The sequence below is a fragment of the Physella acuta genome, unplaced genomic scaffold (genome assembly GCF_028476545.2).
Source record: "Physella acuta isolate Inbredline_101_S28 unplaced genomic scaffold, ASM2847654v3 ptg002849l, whole genome shotgun sequence".
NCBI lineage: Eukaryota > Metazoa > Mollusca > Gastropoda > Physidae > Physella > Physella acuta.
The window spans coordinates 1-19,192 of NW_026734248.1; the positions used below are offsets into that span (position 1 = coordinate 1).

The window sequence follows — 19,192 nt, forward strand, 5'->3', positions numbered from 1 at the left end:
AAACACTGTTTGTATCAAATGCCTTAAAGTTAAAGGAATATTAACTAAATCTAGATCTAGTAGTTTATCATTTTCATATGGCATAAACACAAAAGAAAATCTCTTTATTTTAATAACACGTTTTGGAGCATATATTTCATTCATTCAACTAACTTTTACTATATTCTAACTTTTTAATAAAAGACGTGTGAAAATTATTTTGGCACCGCCCTAAAATGGCCTAAAAATAACTAATTCTGTGACCTAAAAAAACAACTTTAAATCGCCACAGTGTGCGCTGATTCAAGAGTGCGACGTTACACGCAGTTAATCATGCCGGAGCACCACGAGGAAGACGGAAAGAAATTGATTTGTTTACAAACAATGGAACCTGATGTCATACCATCATCTAAAGTTTTGGACGATTTGAAAGTAACTGAATCTGAAATTGAATATAAAGATTTGGATTTTGGTCCAAATTTTATAAAATTAAAAATCACCGATGGAGTTCGAGAGCTGCTAACCGTAATCCGCGACAAGTGAGTTAATCTAGAACTTAGAAGTCGTAAATCTAGATTTCTTGATTCTAGAATCTAGAATCATTATTTGTTACATTTTACACATTTTATTGAAGTAAGAATGACTATTTTTTTAAAATTGATCCAGTAATTACTAATTAATTAGCCATCAATTGGTGAATAATAAATCTTTATTACTCTGACTTTGATACTAACGAACTTCATTACTTCATTGTTCATTGATTGAAATTGGGTAATCTATCGTTTTGGGTACGTAAAATCGCCCGCGATTTGTAATGTGAAAAACAGGTGACTCCTTAAATTTTAATAATTATTTCACATTTTGAGGAGGATTTATGTTTTTAAAAATTCAAAAATGTTTCCTTGATTCATTTATGTACCTGTTTTTAAACAATTGAATTAAAACTTTTCCGTAATAAATGAAGACTAGCGATGTTTCCAACAGATGCAATCATGCTCATTTACTATAGCAGCCATCTTGTCTAAGTTTTATTTTTATAAGCTTTTAGCGCCAGATTCAGGGGGAAGTCACTCTATTTTACAAATGGCTGCTGTTTATATAGCAAATCTTGCTCTCAGACACTGCTGTTTAAAGTTAATTTCTGGCCTATATCGATATATTTAGCCATTGATTTAGGTTTATTATTCATTTATCTATAATATTTGACACAAAAGTATGACATGAATATACTTCTATTAAAGCCTTGACAATGTGGTAACGTTTTCGTACATAAATAGCCGCGGGCGATTTTACGTACCCAAAACGATAGATTACCTGAAATTGAAATGATTCACAATCGACAATGAATGTGACAATTTTTTAGATCTAGACTAGAATCTATTTCTATAGGCTATTATTTATACTTTAAGATTTACCTGTGCCTGTAGAACTTGCTCTAGCCGCAGTGTAGCGGCAGCCTGCCTGTAGCAGTGTGTAGTGTTAAGCTAAAAAAAAAGTAAAAAGCATTAGGGGCAGGGGCCTAAATATCATTTAATTAAATTTAATATTTAGGCCTATAAAGTTTCCCTTTCAAACCTGACTGTCTATGGGGCAAGTGAAGTAGACTTCACTTGTTCAACCTCGGCATATGAACTAATGAAGAGATAGTGTGGTCAGCACTATGCATTTAGGCCTATAGTTAAAAATAAATAGATTAAATAGTTAAAATAGGCTGTTTTTTGTATTATTTTTGTTTATACTTCAGAAATACACCAAGGACTGACTTCATTTTCTACGCTGATCGCCTGGTAAATATTTTAAAAGTTTATTAGGTCAAAATGTTGGAGTGCAGTATTATTGTTTTTGGTAGTGCCACTATTAGTCCTAATAATTTTCATTTCTGTTACTAGGTCATGTATCAAACAACTCAGAAACATACTATAGAATATAGAATAGACACCTTCAATTTTCAAGCAAAAAAAACTGTCTGAAAAATTATTGAAAAATTGACAGTTTTAATCCTCAATGCCAATAACCAAGAATTGCTTTTAGTCATGTAGTAGTAATAAAATATCATCCAAAATATCTTTAATCATGCATTTAAAAACATAAAGAGATTACGCAAATTTTCAAAGCAGCAATCAATTTCACATCTTTACAAGTTGGTGTCATCCCCTCGAGCAACCCTTCCACTTAAGTAGGCAATAGCATGTGTCAAAGAATTTATCATTGTCACACATAAATGGTTGATTGATAATTTGCAACCTGTTAGATGGTGTCACCCCCTCATACGCATACTTGGGCCATACGACATAGTTTACATGAAATCAGTAAAATTTGTGTTTTTGTTTCTCCAATGTCTGATGGTGTCATTCTGATTACTAAAACTCATATTCCTTATCCGTTTAACTGGAAAAATGACTATCATCACAGTCAATTTAACAATTTTTCACCTTGATGTCACTTGCTTTTTGGTGACACCTTGTGGAGTTTGAGCCTATGCACATGCCTAGTGGTACCATTGATTATTATTGATTACGTTTTGTGTTTGTTTATAGTAGTCCTAGTATATTTTAAATAGATGTTTCATTCTATCATATTTTTTTTTATTTATTTATAATTTAGAAAAATACATTTAATTAATTTCTTTTAATAGATTCGCTTAATTGTTGAAGAGGGACTTAACAAACTTCCATACCGCAAATGCAGTGTTGTCACACCTACAGGTAAAACCTTTTTCTAACATGTTATGAGTAAGCTTAATAATTTTTTTCAATCAAATAAAGCTTATAATATGATTATGTCTTCAAGTTATAACCTTAATTCTCAAAAGTCAATTACAAACCAAGGCAAGTTAAAAATAAAGCTCTAGTTATGCATTTTAGAGTTTGTAAGAACTACTTGTGTTTCGTTTATTTTTATAGAAATAGCACTTTTTATTTTTAGGTCAGGTCTATGATGGATTGAGGTATGAGAAAGGAAACTGTGGAGTGAGCATTGTTCGGAGTGGTAAGTGGGAAGAATTTGTTAAATGCATCAAATTAGTTAATACTTTGTCTTGAAGTGCGCTATGTCTGAAATATAAAGATCGGGCTTCCCTATGCCATTCATTATCCTGTTTAGGTGAAGCGATGGAGCAAGGATTAAGGGATTGCTGTCGCTCATTGAGGATTGGTAAAATTTTAATTCAGAGCGATGAAGACACACACGATGCTAAAGTTGTTTATGCCAACCTCCCAAAAGATATTCATCAGCGTAAAGTGCTTCTTATGTATCCCATTATGTGTAAGTAGTCATCTTTTTCTTCTGTTAAGTTGAAATTCATTTTTATTTAAAAAGTGATATGCAATATTTTTTTTAAAAAGCTGGGTTATTTTTTTAAAGAGTTAATTGTTTTTCCCAGGTACTGGCAACACCGTTATTAAAGCCGTCAAAATCTTACAGCAGAACAATGTCAATGAAGCCAACATTATTTTATTAAATTTGTTTTGTACACCACAAGGTAAGTAGTATCATCACCTCATTTTTATTTTTCCCCTATCTCTCAATTAATTAGATGTAATTTTACAGAATATTATTTTAGAATATCTTTTTCTTTTTGAATACTCAATTTCTTGCTACTCTGTTGCATCTTTGGTTGATCATAACTAAAAAACGTTTTTCTCATTCTTGAATCCTAGCTGCCAACCAGTTGGTGACAGAGTTCCCTGGGATGACCATACTGACATCTGAAGTCCACCCCGTTGCCCCCACTCACTTTGGACAGAAATACTTTGGCACAGATTAAATGTGAACAATTATGTGGATTTTGAGCTTGTTTCCATTTGGATTCAAGTGATTGTTTTACAAGGCAACCACTCTGTTTCCTCCCCTGTGTAAAATTTGAACTCACCAGTCATGTGTTTCCTGATCATACTCTTGATGCCTTTAGAAGTGAGTGGAGCTGATACTTCAGGTAGTTGTTTTAAATCAAGTTATTTTCTCTTTATTTCAATTTGCGATATCTTTTTCTTCATCTTTTAAAAAAGTCTTGTATTATTTAAGGCTGTTTGCATTTGTAGCATAATTTTAGAATTAAAGTTCAAACAAGATTATAGCCCAATTATATATTAAAGACAACATAGGCTAGAAGAATTCTTTTCATGTATACACTTCTATTAAGAAAACTACATTGGTGTATGACATCTTCAAGTGGAAAACTGGGAGCCGCCTTATTTTTAATTGAAGGATTTCAAAAAGCACTTAAAAAATGGTTTATGCTTCAAATCTAACATTTACTTCAAATATGAAATTTTGTAAATAAACTTATTATTGTCTATTTGTAATTGATAATTCCAGCCGAATATGTTGTTCAATTTGTTGTTAAATGGATAAATTATGTCTGCCCATATTCAAGCCTACAATGCAGTTAAAAAAACATTTATAAAGAGTTATTGACTATGTATCTTCCAGTATTCCTATAATAATTTCATTGTTTTTTTAATGCCAACTTGATCAGTACTAGACTATTAGTCGTATCTTAAAGGTTGGTTATAAAAACCAGCTATCAATGTTAAAGTTTGTTGATGCTTTGTGATTATGCTTTTTGTTTTTTATTTAATCGAGTGCATGTTATTGTATATACAACTTGTGGGTAATACAAATGTAAATTGGTTCTTGCATTTGGTTTTTTTTTTTTAATGAGATTCCTACTTGATACAAATTTTGAGTAGCCTGGAATTCAGTTAATCATGATTTAATCTAGAACATGCCAGACATGAATCTGTTTAAAGCCTTTGGGTACAAAATTGTGCAATAATTTTTTAACATCAGGCATTAGTTGTTTTTTTTTTATATGTTTCTACTGTAGACAAAAAACAAGGTTTAAAAAAATAAAATTTCATTTCCATTCATGTTCATTTGTATGTACCAGTATAGGATTTATTATGAACTGTATACATGTATGATAAACTAAGACTCTTGTTGCTTTGTTTGAATTCATGTAGTGGTGTATCCCATGCCAAGTTTAAATGTTTTCAAGTATTGTTTGTCACTTCACAAGTAGTAAACAATAGAAGCAACATGTAATCAAACTTAGGTAAAATAGTTTGTATGTGTTTATTTATATTTTTTTAAAACACTCCCAAACCATGGTTATTTTGGTCCTAATTTAAAATTGTTTTATTGCTTTGGCATTCATTGTGATAGTTATGAAATGTAATCACATATAAATATCGGAAGAATTGTCGATTTAGTTAGATTTTTTTTTTGTTGTAAATTTGTTTAAAAATACATCTAACATTTGTTCTTGGTATGAAGTATTTTTCTCTACAATTGTATGATCATGTCAATAGTTTTAGAAAACTTGTAGGGTGGGTTTTTGAGGCCATAAGTGCACACTGTCCTGTAGATAGGGTGTGCAGAGTCAGAAATCATTCTACTGTAAAGACAGCTGGGGGCAACAAGTTGCTGCTAATTGAAAACCATCAGACCAGAACATATAAATAGAAAAAATAGCAATAACTAACCTCAAAATAAAAGTAGGTCTTTCTCTGTTTTAATTTTTATCAGATTTGAACAGAAAAAGAGAAGGAATTTAATAGAACTAGCCAACCTTAAAATTAAAGTTAGGGACTTTCTTGGTCTTTATAATTTGGGCTGCCACATACGTACCATTCATTTATAAGAAGAAAACTTTGGCTGGTGACATTTTTTTTCTGAATGATTTTCTAAACAATGTTAAATGACTTGGTTACTGAATGTTTTCTGTATCAGGTACTTTACTTTACGGGAACAGGTACATTACTTATTGATTTCCATTTCTTGCAATATGATATACCTCGTTTATTGTTCATATTGATCTTAATATACATCTGTTTTCAACATGAACTTCCTCTGGTATATAAGAGAAACGTTACTAGTATGTGCATTAAAAGTTTTTCTACAGAAATTGTAATTTATATTTTTACATAGCTTTACACTTACTTAATTCAGTTCTTGACAAATAAAATATAAACAGGTTCTTCCAATTTGTAATGTTTGAAGTTGCAATATTATGGCATGATTTGATAATTTAAGTAATAACTTTACATAAAAATCATCTAGTTGTTTTTAGAGTAATACTTTTATAAAAGTTTTGTTTTAATATTTCATATGCACTGGGTGACCCAAATTTTTAGTTAGGATCTCATAGTGAAGGTTACAAAAATCCCTGTTTGTATACTTGAGTGATGATGTACATTTCTTTATGTATAGTGCCCTGTTAGACTCCCAAGGAACAAAGATGGTATTAGATAGTCCTATTGTGCCTGCTATTGCACTCTGCAGCACTTGAAATCATTCCAAGAAGTCAGCCTTTATCTTCCAGTATAAAATCATTCAGCCTGCACTAAACATTCAGCAACCAATGAAAAGGGTCTAGGAAGTATGCATTTGTTTGTCAGTCTGTAAATGTGTAATTGTTTCTCACAGCGACAAGCAAAAAAAAAACTTTGAGTTGGCAACTCAATATTGTTTCATTCTTCCATATATTTTTACTTGTAAAGATGTAGCTTAATTTAAGAATGGCATCAGTTTGAAGTAGACAAGCTAACAAAAACTACAAGATGTTTTATTTTTCTTTGATAACAAACATTTGTAACAAAAAGTACCAAGGTATTACTGCTGTGTTCTATTATAAGGATGACAGTATTTTATTTTTAAAACCTGCTGATTCCCAGTTGTTTTTTTTGTTTGTTTTTTTTTAATATTATTTTTGTTGTATTTCATTGTTAATATTTTCTTTGTTGTAAAGCTTTTTGATAGGTTTATTTTTGTTACATGTATTTTATATTCCACACAACTTTAAGCTGTAACTTTTAAGTTAATGACATCATCAGAAAGTCTGAATCTCAAATTTAGTTTTTTATCCTAATAATCATGATGAATCGCATTTAAAGAACTTGAAGTTTTATTCCATGTAAGCTCTACTACATGAATGTATATTACATGCTCATAAGGTCATCCACTTATGAAAAATTATTTTGAGTACCATTAGGTGGTTTATATTTAAAGTTATATCTGGGAATGTGATTGAAGAATTGTGTAGTCTTTGCCAGATTTTTAATAAAAAAATTATTCAATTCAGCTCAGTTTTTCTACAAATGTTTATGCTCTCTGTTGTTTTGTTGGTGCTCAAATAACATTTAAAAAAAAAAAACAGCATTTAAGAATTCTGAAAAGAAAAAATCAAACTATCACTCTGTTATGATGTAACTTCCATAGATTAGAATAGAAAATGTTAGTCATAGTCAACCTAAACACACATGTGACATTTTATGCTGTGTGTTATCTTGATGCATTTTCATTAAATGAAAGCAAAGATCTACTGTAAACACTGAAGTAAAATTGTGTTGTAGGCTCATATACTGTACATGTATACACATTTTGAATGAAGGATTAAAATATTTGTATCCAATTCTGTTTTGTTAAATTTTTAAAAAATTTCTTAATAAGTTCACTCTAAGATTTGTAACATTCCTTTCAGTGTATAAACACTTACTTATCTTAAGTGGATGACCAGTTTATTACAATATCTTTAATGTATATTTTGAGTAAAATAGAGAATTTTTTAAACTTTACTTTAATTACTATACTTTAATGTTAACATACTAATTTTTTTTTGTAGAATATTTCCAGAAAATACAATAGATGACTTTTTCAAGTCCAACCTTTATATATCAATGTAAAGCTCAACATTCTGGCCATAAGCAATTATCAAAATGCACAAAAGAAAAAAGTTATGATGAATATGACTTGACTGGAAAAATAAAAGTTTTTTTTTTGCTTAACAATTTGTTTTGTCAGTGTAGCTTTAAAGTTGGGTTGGGGTAATAAGCAAAATATTTTTTTTTAAATATTTCTCTATATATACTTTCAAACTTTGGTCAGCTTATGTATTTGCAACAACTTACATTATTTTTTTATTTTTCATTTTAACACCTACTTTTTTATTATGGTTTATTAGCACAAAAATGGAGGATGGTTGCACAGCTGCTTATTATATGATGTAAAAAGTATATTTTGTTTAATGTATTTCTTAAGATGAATAAGTTATTTTAACAAGATTCATTAAAATATATCATTCAATTGAAAAAATGGTTATAACATTTTTTTTTTACATTAATTTTAGTCTGTCTAAATTGTTTAGTATATCTATTGGAACTGCACTTTGTTAGGCATTGCTTCTGATATTATTCATTCAGCAAAAATAATTGTAAAACTTGTGTCTAACTTTCTAATAAAAGTATTGTCATAAAATCTGTGTAACCACTGTATAGTAGCTTGTTTTGTAGTACCATTAGTTACAGCTGAAGAATAGCTTTCATCTAGAGAATGCAAACAAAAACTCAGCAAATATGAACAATTTTATTTTGAGGTTGAAATGAGGGATGTGGCATTAATTTTTTCATATAACTTTACTACCAAAGTTATTTTAGACAAAGGCAATTTAGTATAAAAATAAAATATTATTTTATAATTAGTTTATTTTAGAAATTATGTAAACCTTCTAGCTTTATACTGTCTAGCTAGATACTTATTCTTACATTATAGTACTCACTTATGGTTGAGATAACAGATGTATGTATAGGTTTATAACTAAGTACGCATCTTGTACAACTATAAAGATTCCTTTAGAATAGAGCTCACTTAAGATAAAGTAACATTTGCAAAAGATGGAGAAACAAACTTCAGTTTTCAAAACTGTTTACTGTATAATGGTGTTAAGGTAAAAAGTATATCACATCATATTTCTTATTTTTGAATATTAACAAAACATGCATGAGAGATTTAACAAAACAATCTTTAGAACCTGTTTTTTCACACAACTAAATAATTAGCTGGGAAACTGAATAACAATTGAATAGCTTTCAGTTAATGAGACTGAATAATATGAGACGTTTTGATTACAATAATTATTTTCCAGGGGTGCAAAGCTTGCTGACATTAGCCACTAAGTCATGGAGAGAGCTACAATCAAATTATTTGTTACCTGTCATAAAATTGCTTGACACAAAGATCAATGATTTTAATTCAAGATAAAACATGTAAACTTATGCTCAAAGCTTTATATATGTAAAAAGATAAATTGATTTTTTCCATTGAAAGCAACAATTGGGAAATTCATTGTTTTACAACTTGTATAAAAGATATTTAAAGCTAAATAGAATGTCTATTATTTTGTTATGGTGATCTGAACCCTCATTATGTATCAGAAATAGTGGTTTAAGAAAGAAGTTAGGTGCCCTTGCATTGCTGATAAATACTAAAATGTGTTATTCTAAATAAATTAATGGTTAACACTGGACATTTACACACCCCTGTCCATCCTTTTAAAGGAAAAGCACTAGGCAATGAAATTATTATACTATTGTAAAAAACATGAGCAATTTTCTCAACCAATTCTGGAAAATACTTTCTATTATGATGATAAAAATCTACCATTTACTTACAAGTTTGAGATTTAAGCAATTGAAAGGATCAGCAAATACTGGACAAAGCATAGTAAAAATTTAGCAAAGTAAAAAAAATTTGTGCCTGTAGTTTTCCTTTAGTTCAGGATAGTCACAAGTTATCAAAGACAACGGACTTACCTGTATATGTATTTTTAAAAACAATTCAAGTTCTCTCTTAACATTACATCCACACAATCAACCTTAATTGTATATACACAAACAATTCCTACATACATATTCATTCTAAAGATTATTACATGATTGTATTCATCTTATACATTAGATGTTCATACAACTTTAAAAATGTATAACTACTACGACTGAGAAAAAATCCAAAACAAGTGGGTGGCTATTCTAAAACATCTGCAACAAATGCCGCCAACAGACGTGGTTATGTACATCAGGGACGAGATTCAACTCTAAGTATCACACAGTCTTCAAAACATCACATGTATTCTACAAATTAAAAACAAAAATTATTAGTCTTGAATGCAACTAATGAAACTTAAATTATTTTAATTTCAGCATCATTTTATAAATATAAAATATCTGATGCCTGGTTTGTATGGTACCTGGATAGTGATTGTTTTTTTAACTGTTTAATACAAATTAAAGAAAAATTTACCAGGGCAAATGAACATCACACTAGTTTGTATTGTCATAGGAATAAGGATTCTGTGGAAACAAAAGATAATACACAATTAGGACAACATGCTGCAGCACAGCTGGGTACCTGTCATGTTTTTAACTGCAAATTCAAGATTACCAAGAATTTTGTTAGCTGCTTAGATTACAACTAAAAACAAGTTGAAACATACCTTTGAATTATTTAAAGTAAAATATACTACCCATTTAAAGGGCTTGTAAGTCTCGTTCTATCCCACTTAAATTTGAAATCATGTTTCAATGTTAGCCAGGGAAAGATACATTTTTTAACTTAATTGTGGTGAACATGATTTCCATTGATAACAAAAAACATGGAAGCTATTTATTTCTAGGCCTCGCTTAAAGATTTAAAACACCAAGAGTTCAAAAATGCAACAATTATAACATTTTTTCTATAATAGAATCAAATTTCGTACGGGTTGGTATAGTCTATTAATATTACATATTTTAATATTATATTAATATTGTTACGGATTCAAATAAAGTAGGCCTATAACTAACTGTACTTTTTAAAGATAAAAATCTCAATTTAGCTTAAATTTTTCTTTACGCTAGCCTACTTCTTGTAGTCTATAATTACAATTTATTCCAATTTTAAATTCACATTTGGATTGGAAAATACCCGCTGGCAAATATGAGAATGAGAAGTTCGTGACTTCTACTTACAAGTCCTATTCCAAATGAAATTCTTTATCCAAAAGTAAATAAATCGTAAGCTATATTACAAAAAAAAAAAAATCCATTCTTAAAAAATAAAAAGGTCTAAAGAGAGTATTTACAGGAGTTGCCATTCTACACCAACAAACAAAAGGCAGAATAACAAATGTACAACACTGAAAGTTGCCCTGATCAAGAATTCCTTTTGTGTATTATAGTAGTTTTAGAGAACAGTTTCCAAACTGGGAGGTGCTGACTAGTATTAGAGAAGGCGCAAAAACTCTTAATGTCATTCTATAATGTAATTCATTAATTAATTTACTGTTTTTTAAGTCTAGATGGATCACATGTAGACAAACTGCAATACTGAAAGAAATGCTGTTTTACATTGAATACAAAATTGTTCTACTTGCTTCCCTTTAACTACGACGAAATTTACTTTTTTATTATTATTTGAAATACAAATATGAGAAATCTTAGATATTTTATTTTTTTGAAATCATCATTTGGCTTTAAATAGAAAACTATCCGCTGCATTACTACTTAATTCATTTTGATTTAACTACTTAAGTTCAATTTAATCAATGATTCTAATGTAATACGCATCACATTTTCTTTTTTGTTTACTAAAGCCATTGTATATAAGTGAGTACACAAAGAAAGCACCGCCATGCTCATTTCTCACTCTCAGTACAACTCACTTATAAAACTTTGATTGTTTGCCTAAAAATACATCTTTAATTCTACTTCCTTAATCCTTCCTTTAATCTTAATGTGTCTAATACAGGTGCTAAACTCCAGAACACCTAACACTAATCAATAGGACAGAGGTTGGAAAGGCTCCAAGATCGTTGTATAGGGCAGCGCAGTAAAAAAAATTTGGAAACCGCTGGTTCGAGCATATCCTGCTGGATCTCTTTACTGAGATCTATACAAATATGTGTATGCTTTTTTTATTTAGTTGCATAAAACTGTATGAACTGAGGCAAAACTGAAACTTGTTTGATTTTAAACAGCCTGCACATGCTTAATAAAGCAAAAGCAAATTGTAATGTTTACAGATAACTAAATCAAATTTTTCAAGCTTAAAAAAAAAAAGTAATATTTAACCCAACAATTACCCAGTTTAAGAAATATATTAAAAGCCATGTTGGCGCTGTAATATAAGGTATAAAATGTTTAAATATACAAATATTATGTTTCAGTATTACTATAATTATCAAGCATACAGTTGTACAAAGTGATACATTAAACATATATTAAGTACAAGCATCTATTAGTATTAGCATGCATGTACATAATCTAAGCCTTGGATTTATGCGACATGCATACTGTATTTTAACAGTAAACATTTCGTGATATTTAGGCGGATATATGGGCGTTAGAATACACTGGTTATTTTCCAAATGTAGTTAATTAAGAAACCAAAACTTAAATACAAGTGAAACAATATACCAGAAAAAAACTACTCATCTACAAAGTACAACATAAAATGCAAACCAAGGTAGTTGCGACGACATTGTTGAAATATGTTAAGTGCAACTACCTTGTCATGCTCTGAAACATCCAAGAGATGTACCTGTGTTTTATTTCTCAACAATTAATCTTCATCATGAGCTTTTCCCTGAGAAAATGATTAGTGAATAAACACACAATTACATTCTAGCTTTGTTTGGGTCACATATTAATGAGTTAATAACAAGATAGGGTATTTACATTAAAACATTAAATAAAATTAATGAGAGGTTTCAAGAATGTGTACATTAAAATCAGGAAGAAGAAAACCAAATTAAAAGCAAACAAGTTAGAATTTTTCGTAATTATAATACAACTTGATGCATGCTAGGGTTGGTCTAAGTTTTCTCATTTCTGTAAGAGAATCTAGAAAACGGTTAGTCAATTTTTCATAACATGCGTGACTGGCAAAAACTATAAAAGTGTTGACCATTCATTCCTTCAACTGTTAAGACAAGAGCGGTTAAATGTCTATCAGGTACTTCATGCTGGAAGACCACTGCAAACTCTGGATCACTCCATGCCTGGATATATTTTACCTCCCTCTAGGCATCATCGCCACCTCGGCGACGCCTTGCCCTCCTAGCAGCTCTGTCTTCATCTTCAACAACAGGCGCTTCTTTCTCCCTCTCTTCCCTGCGTCTTCGCCTCCTGGCTTCTCTGTCATCTTCCCCAGCTGCCTCAGCCTCTTTCTCCTCTCTCCTTCTCCTCCTCCTTTCTTCTCTCTCATTTTCTTCAGATTTCTCATCGGCGACCTTTGAACTTTCTTCCTGTTTATTTTTTTCATCAGAAGTCTCACTAGCAGGTTTTTTCTCTGTGTCCTCAAACAATGGTGTCTCTTCATCTTCAATCTGCCTTCTTCTAAACCTTGGCAAATCTGATGCTGGTTTTTCTTCTTCACTTTCTATGGGCGTTTCCTTCTTTTCTTCTAGTTTCTCATCAGCCTTCTCAGAACCAGCCTCTTCACTCTTGGTAACTTCAGGCTCTGATGGTGAGTCTTCTGTCTTTTGTTCTTTGATGTCACTGAGATCTAGCTTCTCTTCATCATCTTCATAAGATTTCTTGAATCTGTTCTTAAATGAATCTGCTGGGTCATCTTTCTTTTCTTCTTCTACTTTCTTTGCTTCTTCTTTCTTTTCCTCCTTTTCCTCTTCTTTCTTTTCTTCCTTTTCCTCTTCTTTCTTTTCTTCCTTTACCTCTTCTTTCTTTTCTTCCTTTTCCTCTTCTTCCTTTTCTTCTTTTTCCTCTTCTTTCTTTTCCTCCTTTTCCTCTTCTTTCTTTTTTTCTTCTACTTTCTTTTCCTCTTTTTCCTCTTCTTTCTTTTCTTCAGCATTTTCTGCTTCCTTCTTTTCTTCAAAAGAAGAAAGATCTAAACCTTCCTCTTCATCATCAAACTGTTTCTTAAACTTATTCTTAAAAGAAGGAGTAGAGTCCTCTTTGCTTTCCTCAGTTTTTGTGTCTTTGGCTTCATTTACTGGCTCTTCTTTTTTCTCTTCTTTTTCTTCTTTTTGTTCTTCTCCCTTTTCCTCATCCTTTGCCTCAAATGTACTTAAATCCAGGCCTTCTTCTTCTTCATCATCAAATGGTTTTTTGAATCTATTTTTAAAGGCAGATGCTGGGTCATCCTTCTGTTCATCATCTTCCTTTTTGATTTCCTTCTTTTCGTCTTTCTTTTCCACATTTTCTTCCTTTTTCTCTTCTTCCTTTATCTCTTCCTTTTTCTCATCTTTCTCTTCAAAAGCACTCAAATCTAGTCCCTCCTCTTCATCATCATCAAATGGTTTTTTAAATCTGTTCTTGAAGGCAGATGCAGGTTCATCCTTCTTTTCATCTTCTTCCTTTTTCACTTCCTCCTTTTTTTCATCTTTCTCTTCAAAAGCACTCAAATCTAACCCTTCCTCTTCATCATCAAATGGTTTTTTAAATCTGTTTTTAAAAGCAGACGCAGGCTCATCTTTCTTTTCATCTTCTTCCTTTTTTGTTTCTTCCTTCTTCTCATCTTTCTCTTCAAAAGCACTCAAATCTAACCCCTCTTCTTCCTCATCATCAAACGGTTTTTTAAATCTATTTCTGAACGCGGATGCCGGATTTTCTTCAGCTTTGGTTTCAACCTCTTTTTTCTCTTCCTCTTTCTCCTCAAATGCACTCAGATCTAGTCCCTCCTCCTCATCCTCAAATGGTTTCTTGAAACGATTTTTAAATGCAGCTGAAGGATCGTCTTTCTTTTCCTCTTCTTCCTTTTGCTCATCAGTTTTTTTCTCTTCTTTCTTCTCATCAGATTTATCCTCCTCCTTTTGCTCATCCTCCTTTGTTTTTTCTGCATCTTCCCCTTCCTTTTTCTCCTCTTCAACTTTTTCTTTATCTTGGTCTTCATTTTCAACCCCTTCTGATTTTTCTGACTAAAAGCAATTTAAAGTTTTGGTAAGAATTGTTTTAAGTAATAGTAAAGAGAGGGTATGGGGGTCAGTAATTTTATTTTACTGTGTAAAGATATTTTTGTATATTTTTAAAAAAAATTTGAATTACTCTTACTTAATTTTATTCTTTTTCTACAAACTTTACTCCCTTTAAATTTAATTTAAGTACCAAACAATCGTGAAAAACTTAAAAGTAAAATAATTTATTTTTGACGATGTTCCACGTTAAGAAAGTAACAAAAACCAATTACAAGAAAACAATTATCTACCACTGGTGAATATATACTGATAGTGAAGATTATTAGTGTTGTATTTAACATCACATAACAAATCAATTTATAACTGTGTTGCTAACAAATGAGCAAAGAAAATGTTTAAGCTAATATACACTATAATCAGTTTAAAATATATGAATTTGTAGAACTACGTATATATACATGTTATCCATTATAAATAAAATCCCAATGTTATTGTAAAGAGAAAAAAAACTATAGAAAAACAGTTAATGAGTTATCCATTATAAATTTTAAAAACCCACTGTTATTGCAATGAAAACAAAAATAATAATTTTCTAAAAATAAAAAAAACTGTCGATGAGTTAACCCATGAAGTAAAATATAATATTGTTAATTGGCTAACTGTATGAAGGGGTCAGTTAGCTACAGAATGAAATGTATACAGCTCCTATGATGTAAAATATGGAGGTATTGTTAATTGGCTAACTGTATGATAGGATCAGTTACCTACAGAATGAAATGTATACAGCTCCTATGAAGTAAAATATGATGGAGGTATTGTTAATTGGCTAACTGTATGATGGGATCAGTTAGCTACAGAATGAAATGTATACAGCTCCTATGAAGTAAAATATGATGGAGGTATTGTTAATTGGCTAACTGTATGATAGGATCAGTTACCTACAGAATGAAATGTATACAGCTCCTATGATGTAAAATATGGAGGTATTGTTAATTGGCTAACTGTATGAAGGGGTCAGTTAGCTACAGAATGAAATGTATAAATACAGTAACCATGCCACAGCAAACATTGGTACCTGATCAGTTTTTTCTTTGTGTTCCTCCTCATCTTCCTAGAGTTAACATTGAAAGGTTGTTTACATTGAGAAGTTTACATTCATAAGATATTTCGTACATTTTAGTTATGCGGTAATTAAATACAGTCCTAGTGCCTGAACACTATATAGTCTTGAGGTCTTTTATTTTTTATATCAGAAAAGTGAAGTTAAGCATGTAAAAAGATACAAATGAACAGTAGAAAAGTGTATTTGTATATATATGTATATATATATATATATATATATATATATATATATATATATATATATATATATATATATATATATATATATATATATATATATATATATATATATATAATAAAGTTATATATAGATATATATATATATATATATATATATATATATATATATATATATATATATATATATATATATATATAATAAAGTTATATATAGATAAGTCTTGAGGTCTTTTATTTTTTATATCAGAAAAGTGAAGTTAAGCATGAAAAAAGATACCATAATAACAGTACAAAATAATTGTAATAGGTATAAACAATATTCAAGTAAAAATAGCTAAATGAAGCCAACTTACCCCGGTGATAACAACTGATGCCTTGGAAGTTTTGTTTGGATTTTCAAGTTTCAGAAATTCATACAACTGATCCCATTCTAATGACTCGACAAATTTGGAATAATCCTAAAACATCATTAGAAACCACAATGTAATTGAGATTATTCTAGATCTATATGGCTTTTAATGTCAGATATTTTAAACAAAGTTGTATCCTACTATTTGGGTACCAAACATATAGAGAGGATGCAAAGTAAATTTAATGTTTTCACATTTTGATTTTAAAACTATAGTAAAACTAAAACTGAAGTAAAAAAAGTGTTACAAAATGTATATTTTAAATTCTTTTTATTTTCTAATAAAGTACAAAGAGACTTAAACACAAACAAAAATTTTGGTACGATAAATACTTAATGAGATTCTAAATTGTGTATTTTATAATTAGTGTGAAGATCTAAATAACAGTATTACTTCCCTTTAAAAGTATAGTTTTGAAAGCTGAAATACCTTTTAAAAAAAGTTTCTATAACATTGCAGATAACACAAATGTGATTTATCTGTAAACTTTTTTTAAAGGTTAGAAGAGAGATGAATAGACGTTAATATTAATTTTTAAAGAATCAAATTATTTTTTTGTTAAACTTCACATCCAGAATTATGGTTACACCTATCAAATGTATCTCTAGTCTAAAATCAGGCATTATTCTGATAAATAATGAAAGAAAGCCAACAGTTACCCCACAATAATCATCTCCATTAAACACTTGAGGTGGCACAGGTTTCTGGTTTGGTTTCATTGGTTTGGCATTGCAGTGCATAAATTTGAGCTGTTCATCATTGCGAGGATCAAGGACATCAACCACATCATATGGAATTTTTAAAGCACTCAGGATATCTTGGACATGTTGTTGTTTCTTCCTAACCTATAAATAATAATTATGATATATTTCATCTGAGGAATATAATTAGGAGAAAAGGTGCAGAAGCTACAGTATAAGACATGGAGAAGGGAAGATTTCCAATTAATGAATGTTATTGTATTGTATCTGTATGGCGTATGGTATAGAGGGCCTATGTGATATATGATAATTTAATAAAAACATTATTTTATTGTGAGTTAGTTTCTTCTATACAATGTAAAATAAATGGACATTAACTTAACCTTAATGTCATTAACTTAAGTATATGTATCAATTCAGTCAGGTATTTCAAATCAACCCTTTGAGTACTTTGAAGAACATCACGATTTCTTCATTAATTAATGAGACTGAGATAATGAGATTGAGATGGCGATATTGAATGTTGATTATGTATGTATGTGACTATGTATCAATTCAGTCAGGTATTTCAAACCGACCCTTTGAACTTTGAGTACTTTTTTGATGAACATCACAGTATTCACAGTACTTTGATGAACATCACAATTTCTTCATTAATTAATGAGACTGAGATAATGAGATTGAGATGGTGATATTGAATGTTGATTTGATGAAATGAATTAATAATTACGATTCCGATATTAGTATTTAGATCTAGTAAGACAGTAAGTAGTTAGTTAAATAAAAGTTAGCAAAGTTCAAGTTGGTAACTTTAGTAAGTTACGCTAGCTAGTTAGTTAGGTAATCTATCGTTTTGGGTACGTAAAATCACCCGCGGCTATTAATGTACGAAAACGTTACCTCATTGTCAAGGCTTTAATAGAAGTATATTGTGATATGTTTGTGTCAAATATTATAGATAAATGAATAATAAACCTAAATCAATGGCTAAATATATCAATATAGGCCAGAAATTAACTTTAAACAGCAGTGTCTGCAAGCAAGATTTGCTATATAAACAGCAGCCATTTGTAAAATAGAGTGACTTCCGCCTGAATCTTGCGCTATGACTATGTCTATAGAAATAAAGCTTTAACAAGATGGCTGCTATAGTAAATGAGCATGGTTGCATCTGTTGGAAACATCGCTGGTGTTCATTTATTACTGAAAAGTTTTAATTCAATTGCTTAAAAACAGGTACATAAATGAAACAAGGAAACATTTTTGTATTTTTCAAAACATAAATCCTCCTCAAAATGTGAAATAATTATTAAAATGTAAAGAGTCACCTGTGTTTCACATTACTAGTCGCGGGCGATTTTACGTACCCAAAACGATAGATTACCGTTAGTTAGATCTAGTAGTTAAGTTACGCTCTCATTCTCTAGGCCTAAAAATTATTTTCAATTAGCTACCTCGTTGCTAACAGCAGAATTACTAATGAACACCTTGACGCTCATGTTTATTGTTTAAATTTCGAAAGCACGGAGCAATTTGAGGAGGACGGATAAATATTAAAGACGAAAGCTGCAGAACTTTCCTTAGACTGCCAATTAAGGAAGTTCTACCAACTTTCTACTTATTGTGCATAAAACGTCATTTAAAGGTGAGCTGAAGAGCTCGATCCTCCAAAATTGAACGCATAAATCTATGACGTTTTCTACAAAGTGTAAATAGTATTCTTGTTGCTGGGGCAAGTAAACAATTTTCATACTGCCTGTTTTCTGCATACCTGATTTTATTTCATTTTCACCGGCTATGTTTTGTGCAATTATATAAGAAAAGTAGTAAAGTACAGAGCTCATTTATCGTATTGGAATGGGTAATTAAGACTTATTTAAGTTTTATTTTTTTATATTAGAATCTTAAAAATAACCCTATTATATTTAAAATTATTTTTTAATTAATTAGATCTAGATCTAGATTCTTTTTCCTAGACTAGCAATAAAAATAGTGAAATAGACATTAGTATTAGTAAAAAATAGCTATTTTAAATATTTCAGTAGGCCTACTATATTTACTATTTAATATGTATTGACTAGGCCCTATTTAAATTATATCTTACATTATTTCTT

The 19,192-nt window shown here is 30.2% G+C and overlaps 2 protein-coding genes across 3 annotated transcripts; one reads left to right on the forward strand and one right to left on the reverse strand.

The window, feature by feature from the left end:
- The first annotated feature begins 270 nt into the window (after positions 1 to 270).
- Positions 271 to 5,835, forward strand: LOC131934504 (uracil phosphoribosyltransferase homolog). The gene is made up of 7 exons (XM_059290542.1): positions 271 to 518; positions 1,724 to 1,766; positions 2,615 to 2,684; positions 2,905 to 2,967; positions 3,082 to 3,243; positions 3,362 to 3,460; positions 3,639 to 5,835. Exons 1-7 carry the CDS (start codon positions 313 to 315, stop codon positions 3,743 to 3,745), a joined length of 750 nt encoding a protein of 249 aa, XP_059146525.1. The 5' UTR covers positions 271 to 312; the 3' UTR covers positions 3,746 to 5,835.
- A 2,494-nt stretch (positions 5,836 to 8,329) lies between these two features.
- On the reverse strand, positions 8,330 to 18,738 carry LOC131934503 (glutamic acid-rich protein). 2 transcript variants are annotated; one of them, XM_059290541.1, is made up of 8 exons: positions 18,533 to 18,738; positions 17,037 to 17,222; positions 16,321 to 16,425; positions 15,741 to 15,776; positions 12,809 to 14,668; positions 12,334 to 12,378; positions 10,057 to 10,106; positions 8,330 to 9,887 (listed from the first exon to the last, which is right to left on the reverse strand). In XM_059290541.1, the coding sequence occupies exons 1-5, from the start codon at positions 18,575 to 18,577 to the stop codon at positions 12,815 to 12,817; spliced, it is 2,226 nt and encodes a 741-aa protein (XP_059146524.1). In that variant the 5' UTR covers positions 18,578 to 18,738; the 3' UTR covers positions 8,330 to 9,887; positions 10,057 to 10,106; positions 12,334 to 12,378; positions 12,809 to 12,814. The 2 variants fall into 2 exon arrangements, with proteins under 2 accessions (XP_059146524.1, XP_059146523.1); XM_059290540.1 differs by lacking the exon at positions 12,334 to 12,378.
- Between the last annotated feature and the right edge of the window lie 454 nt (positions 18,739 to 19,192).

Excerpts from the sequence above, each read along its gene's own strand:
- LOC131934504 (XM_059290542.1), top strand. The coding sequence starts at position 313 with ATGCCGGAGCACCACGAGGAAGACGGAAAGAAATTGATTTGTTTACAA. Across the intron at positions 3,244-3,361 it reads TCTTATGTATCCCATTATGT|GTACTGGCAACACCGTTATT; the intron begins GTAAGTAGTCAT and ends TGTTTTTCCCAG. Across the intron at positions 3,461-3,638 it reads TTTGTTTTGTACACCACAAG|CTGCCAACCAGTTGGTGACA; the intron begins GTAAGTAGTATC and ends CTTGAATCCTAG.
- LOC131934503 (XM_059290540.1), bottom strand. The coding sequence starts at position 18,577 with ATGAGCGTCAAGGTGTTCATTAGTAATTCTGCTGTTAGCAACGAG. Across the intron at positions 15,777-16,320 it reads CATCAGTTGTTATCACCGGG|GAAGATGAGGAGGAACACAA; the intron begins GTAAGTTGGCTT and ends TGTTAACTCTAG. Across the intron at positions 14,669-15,740 it reads ACAAAGAAAAAACTGATCAG|TCAGAAAAATCAGAAGGGGT; the intron begins GTACCAATGTTT and ends AATTGCTTTTAG.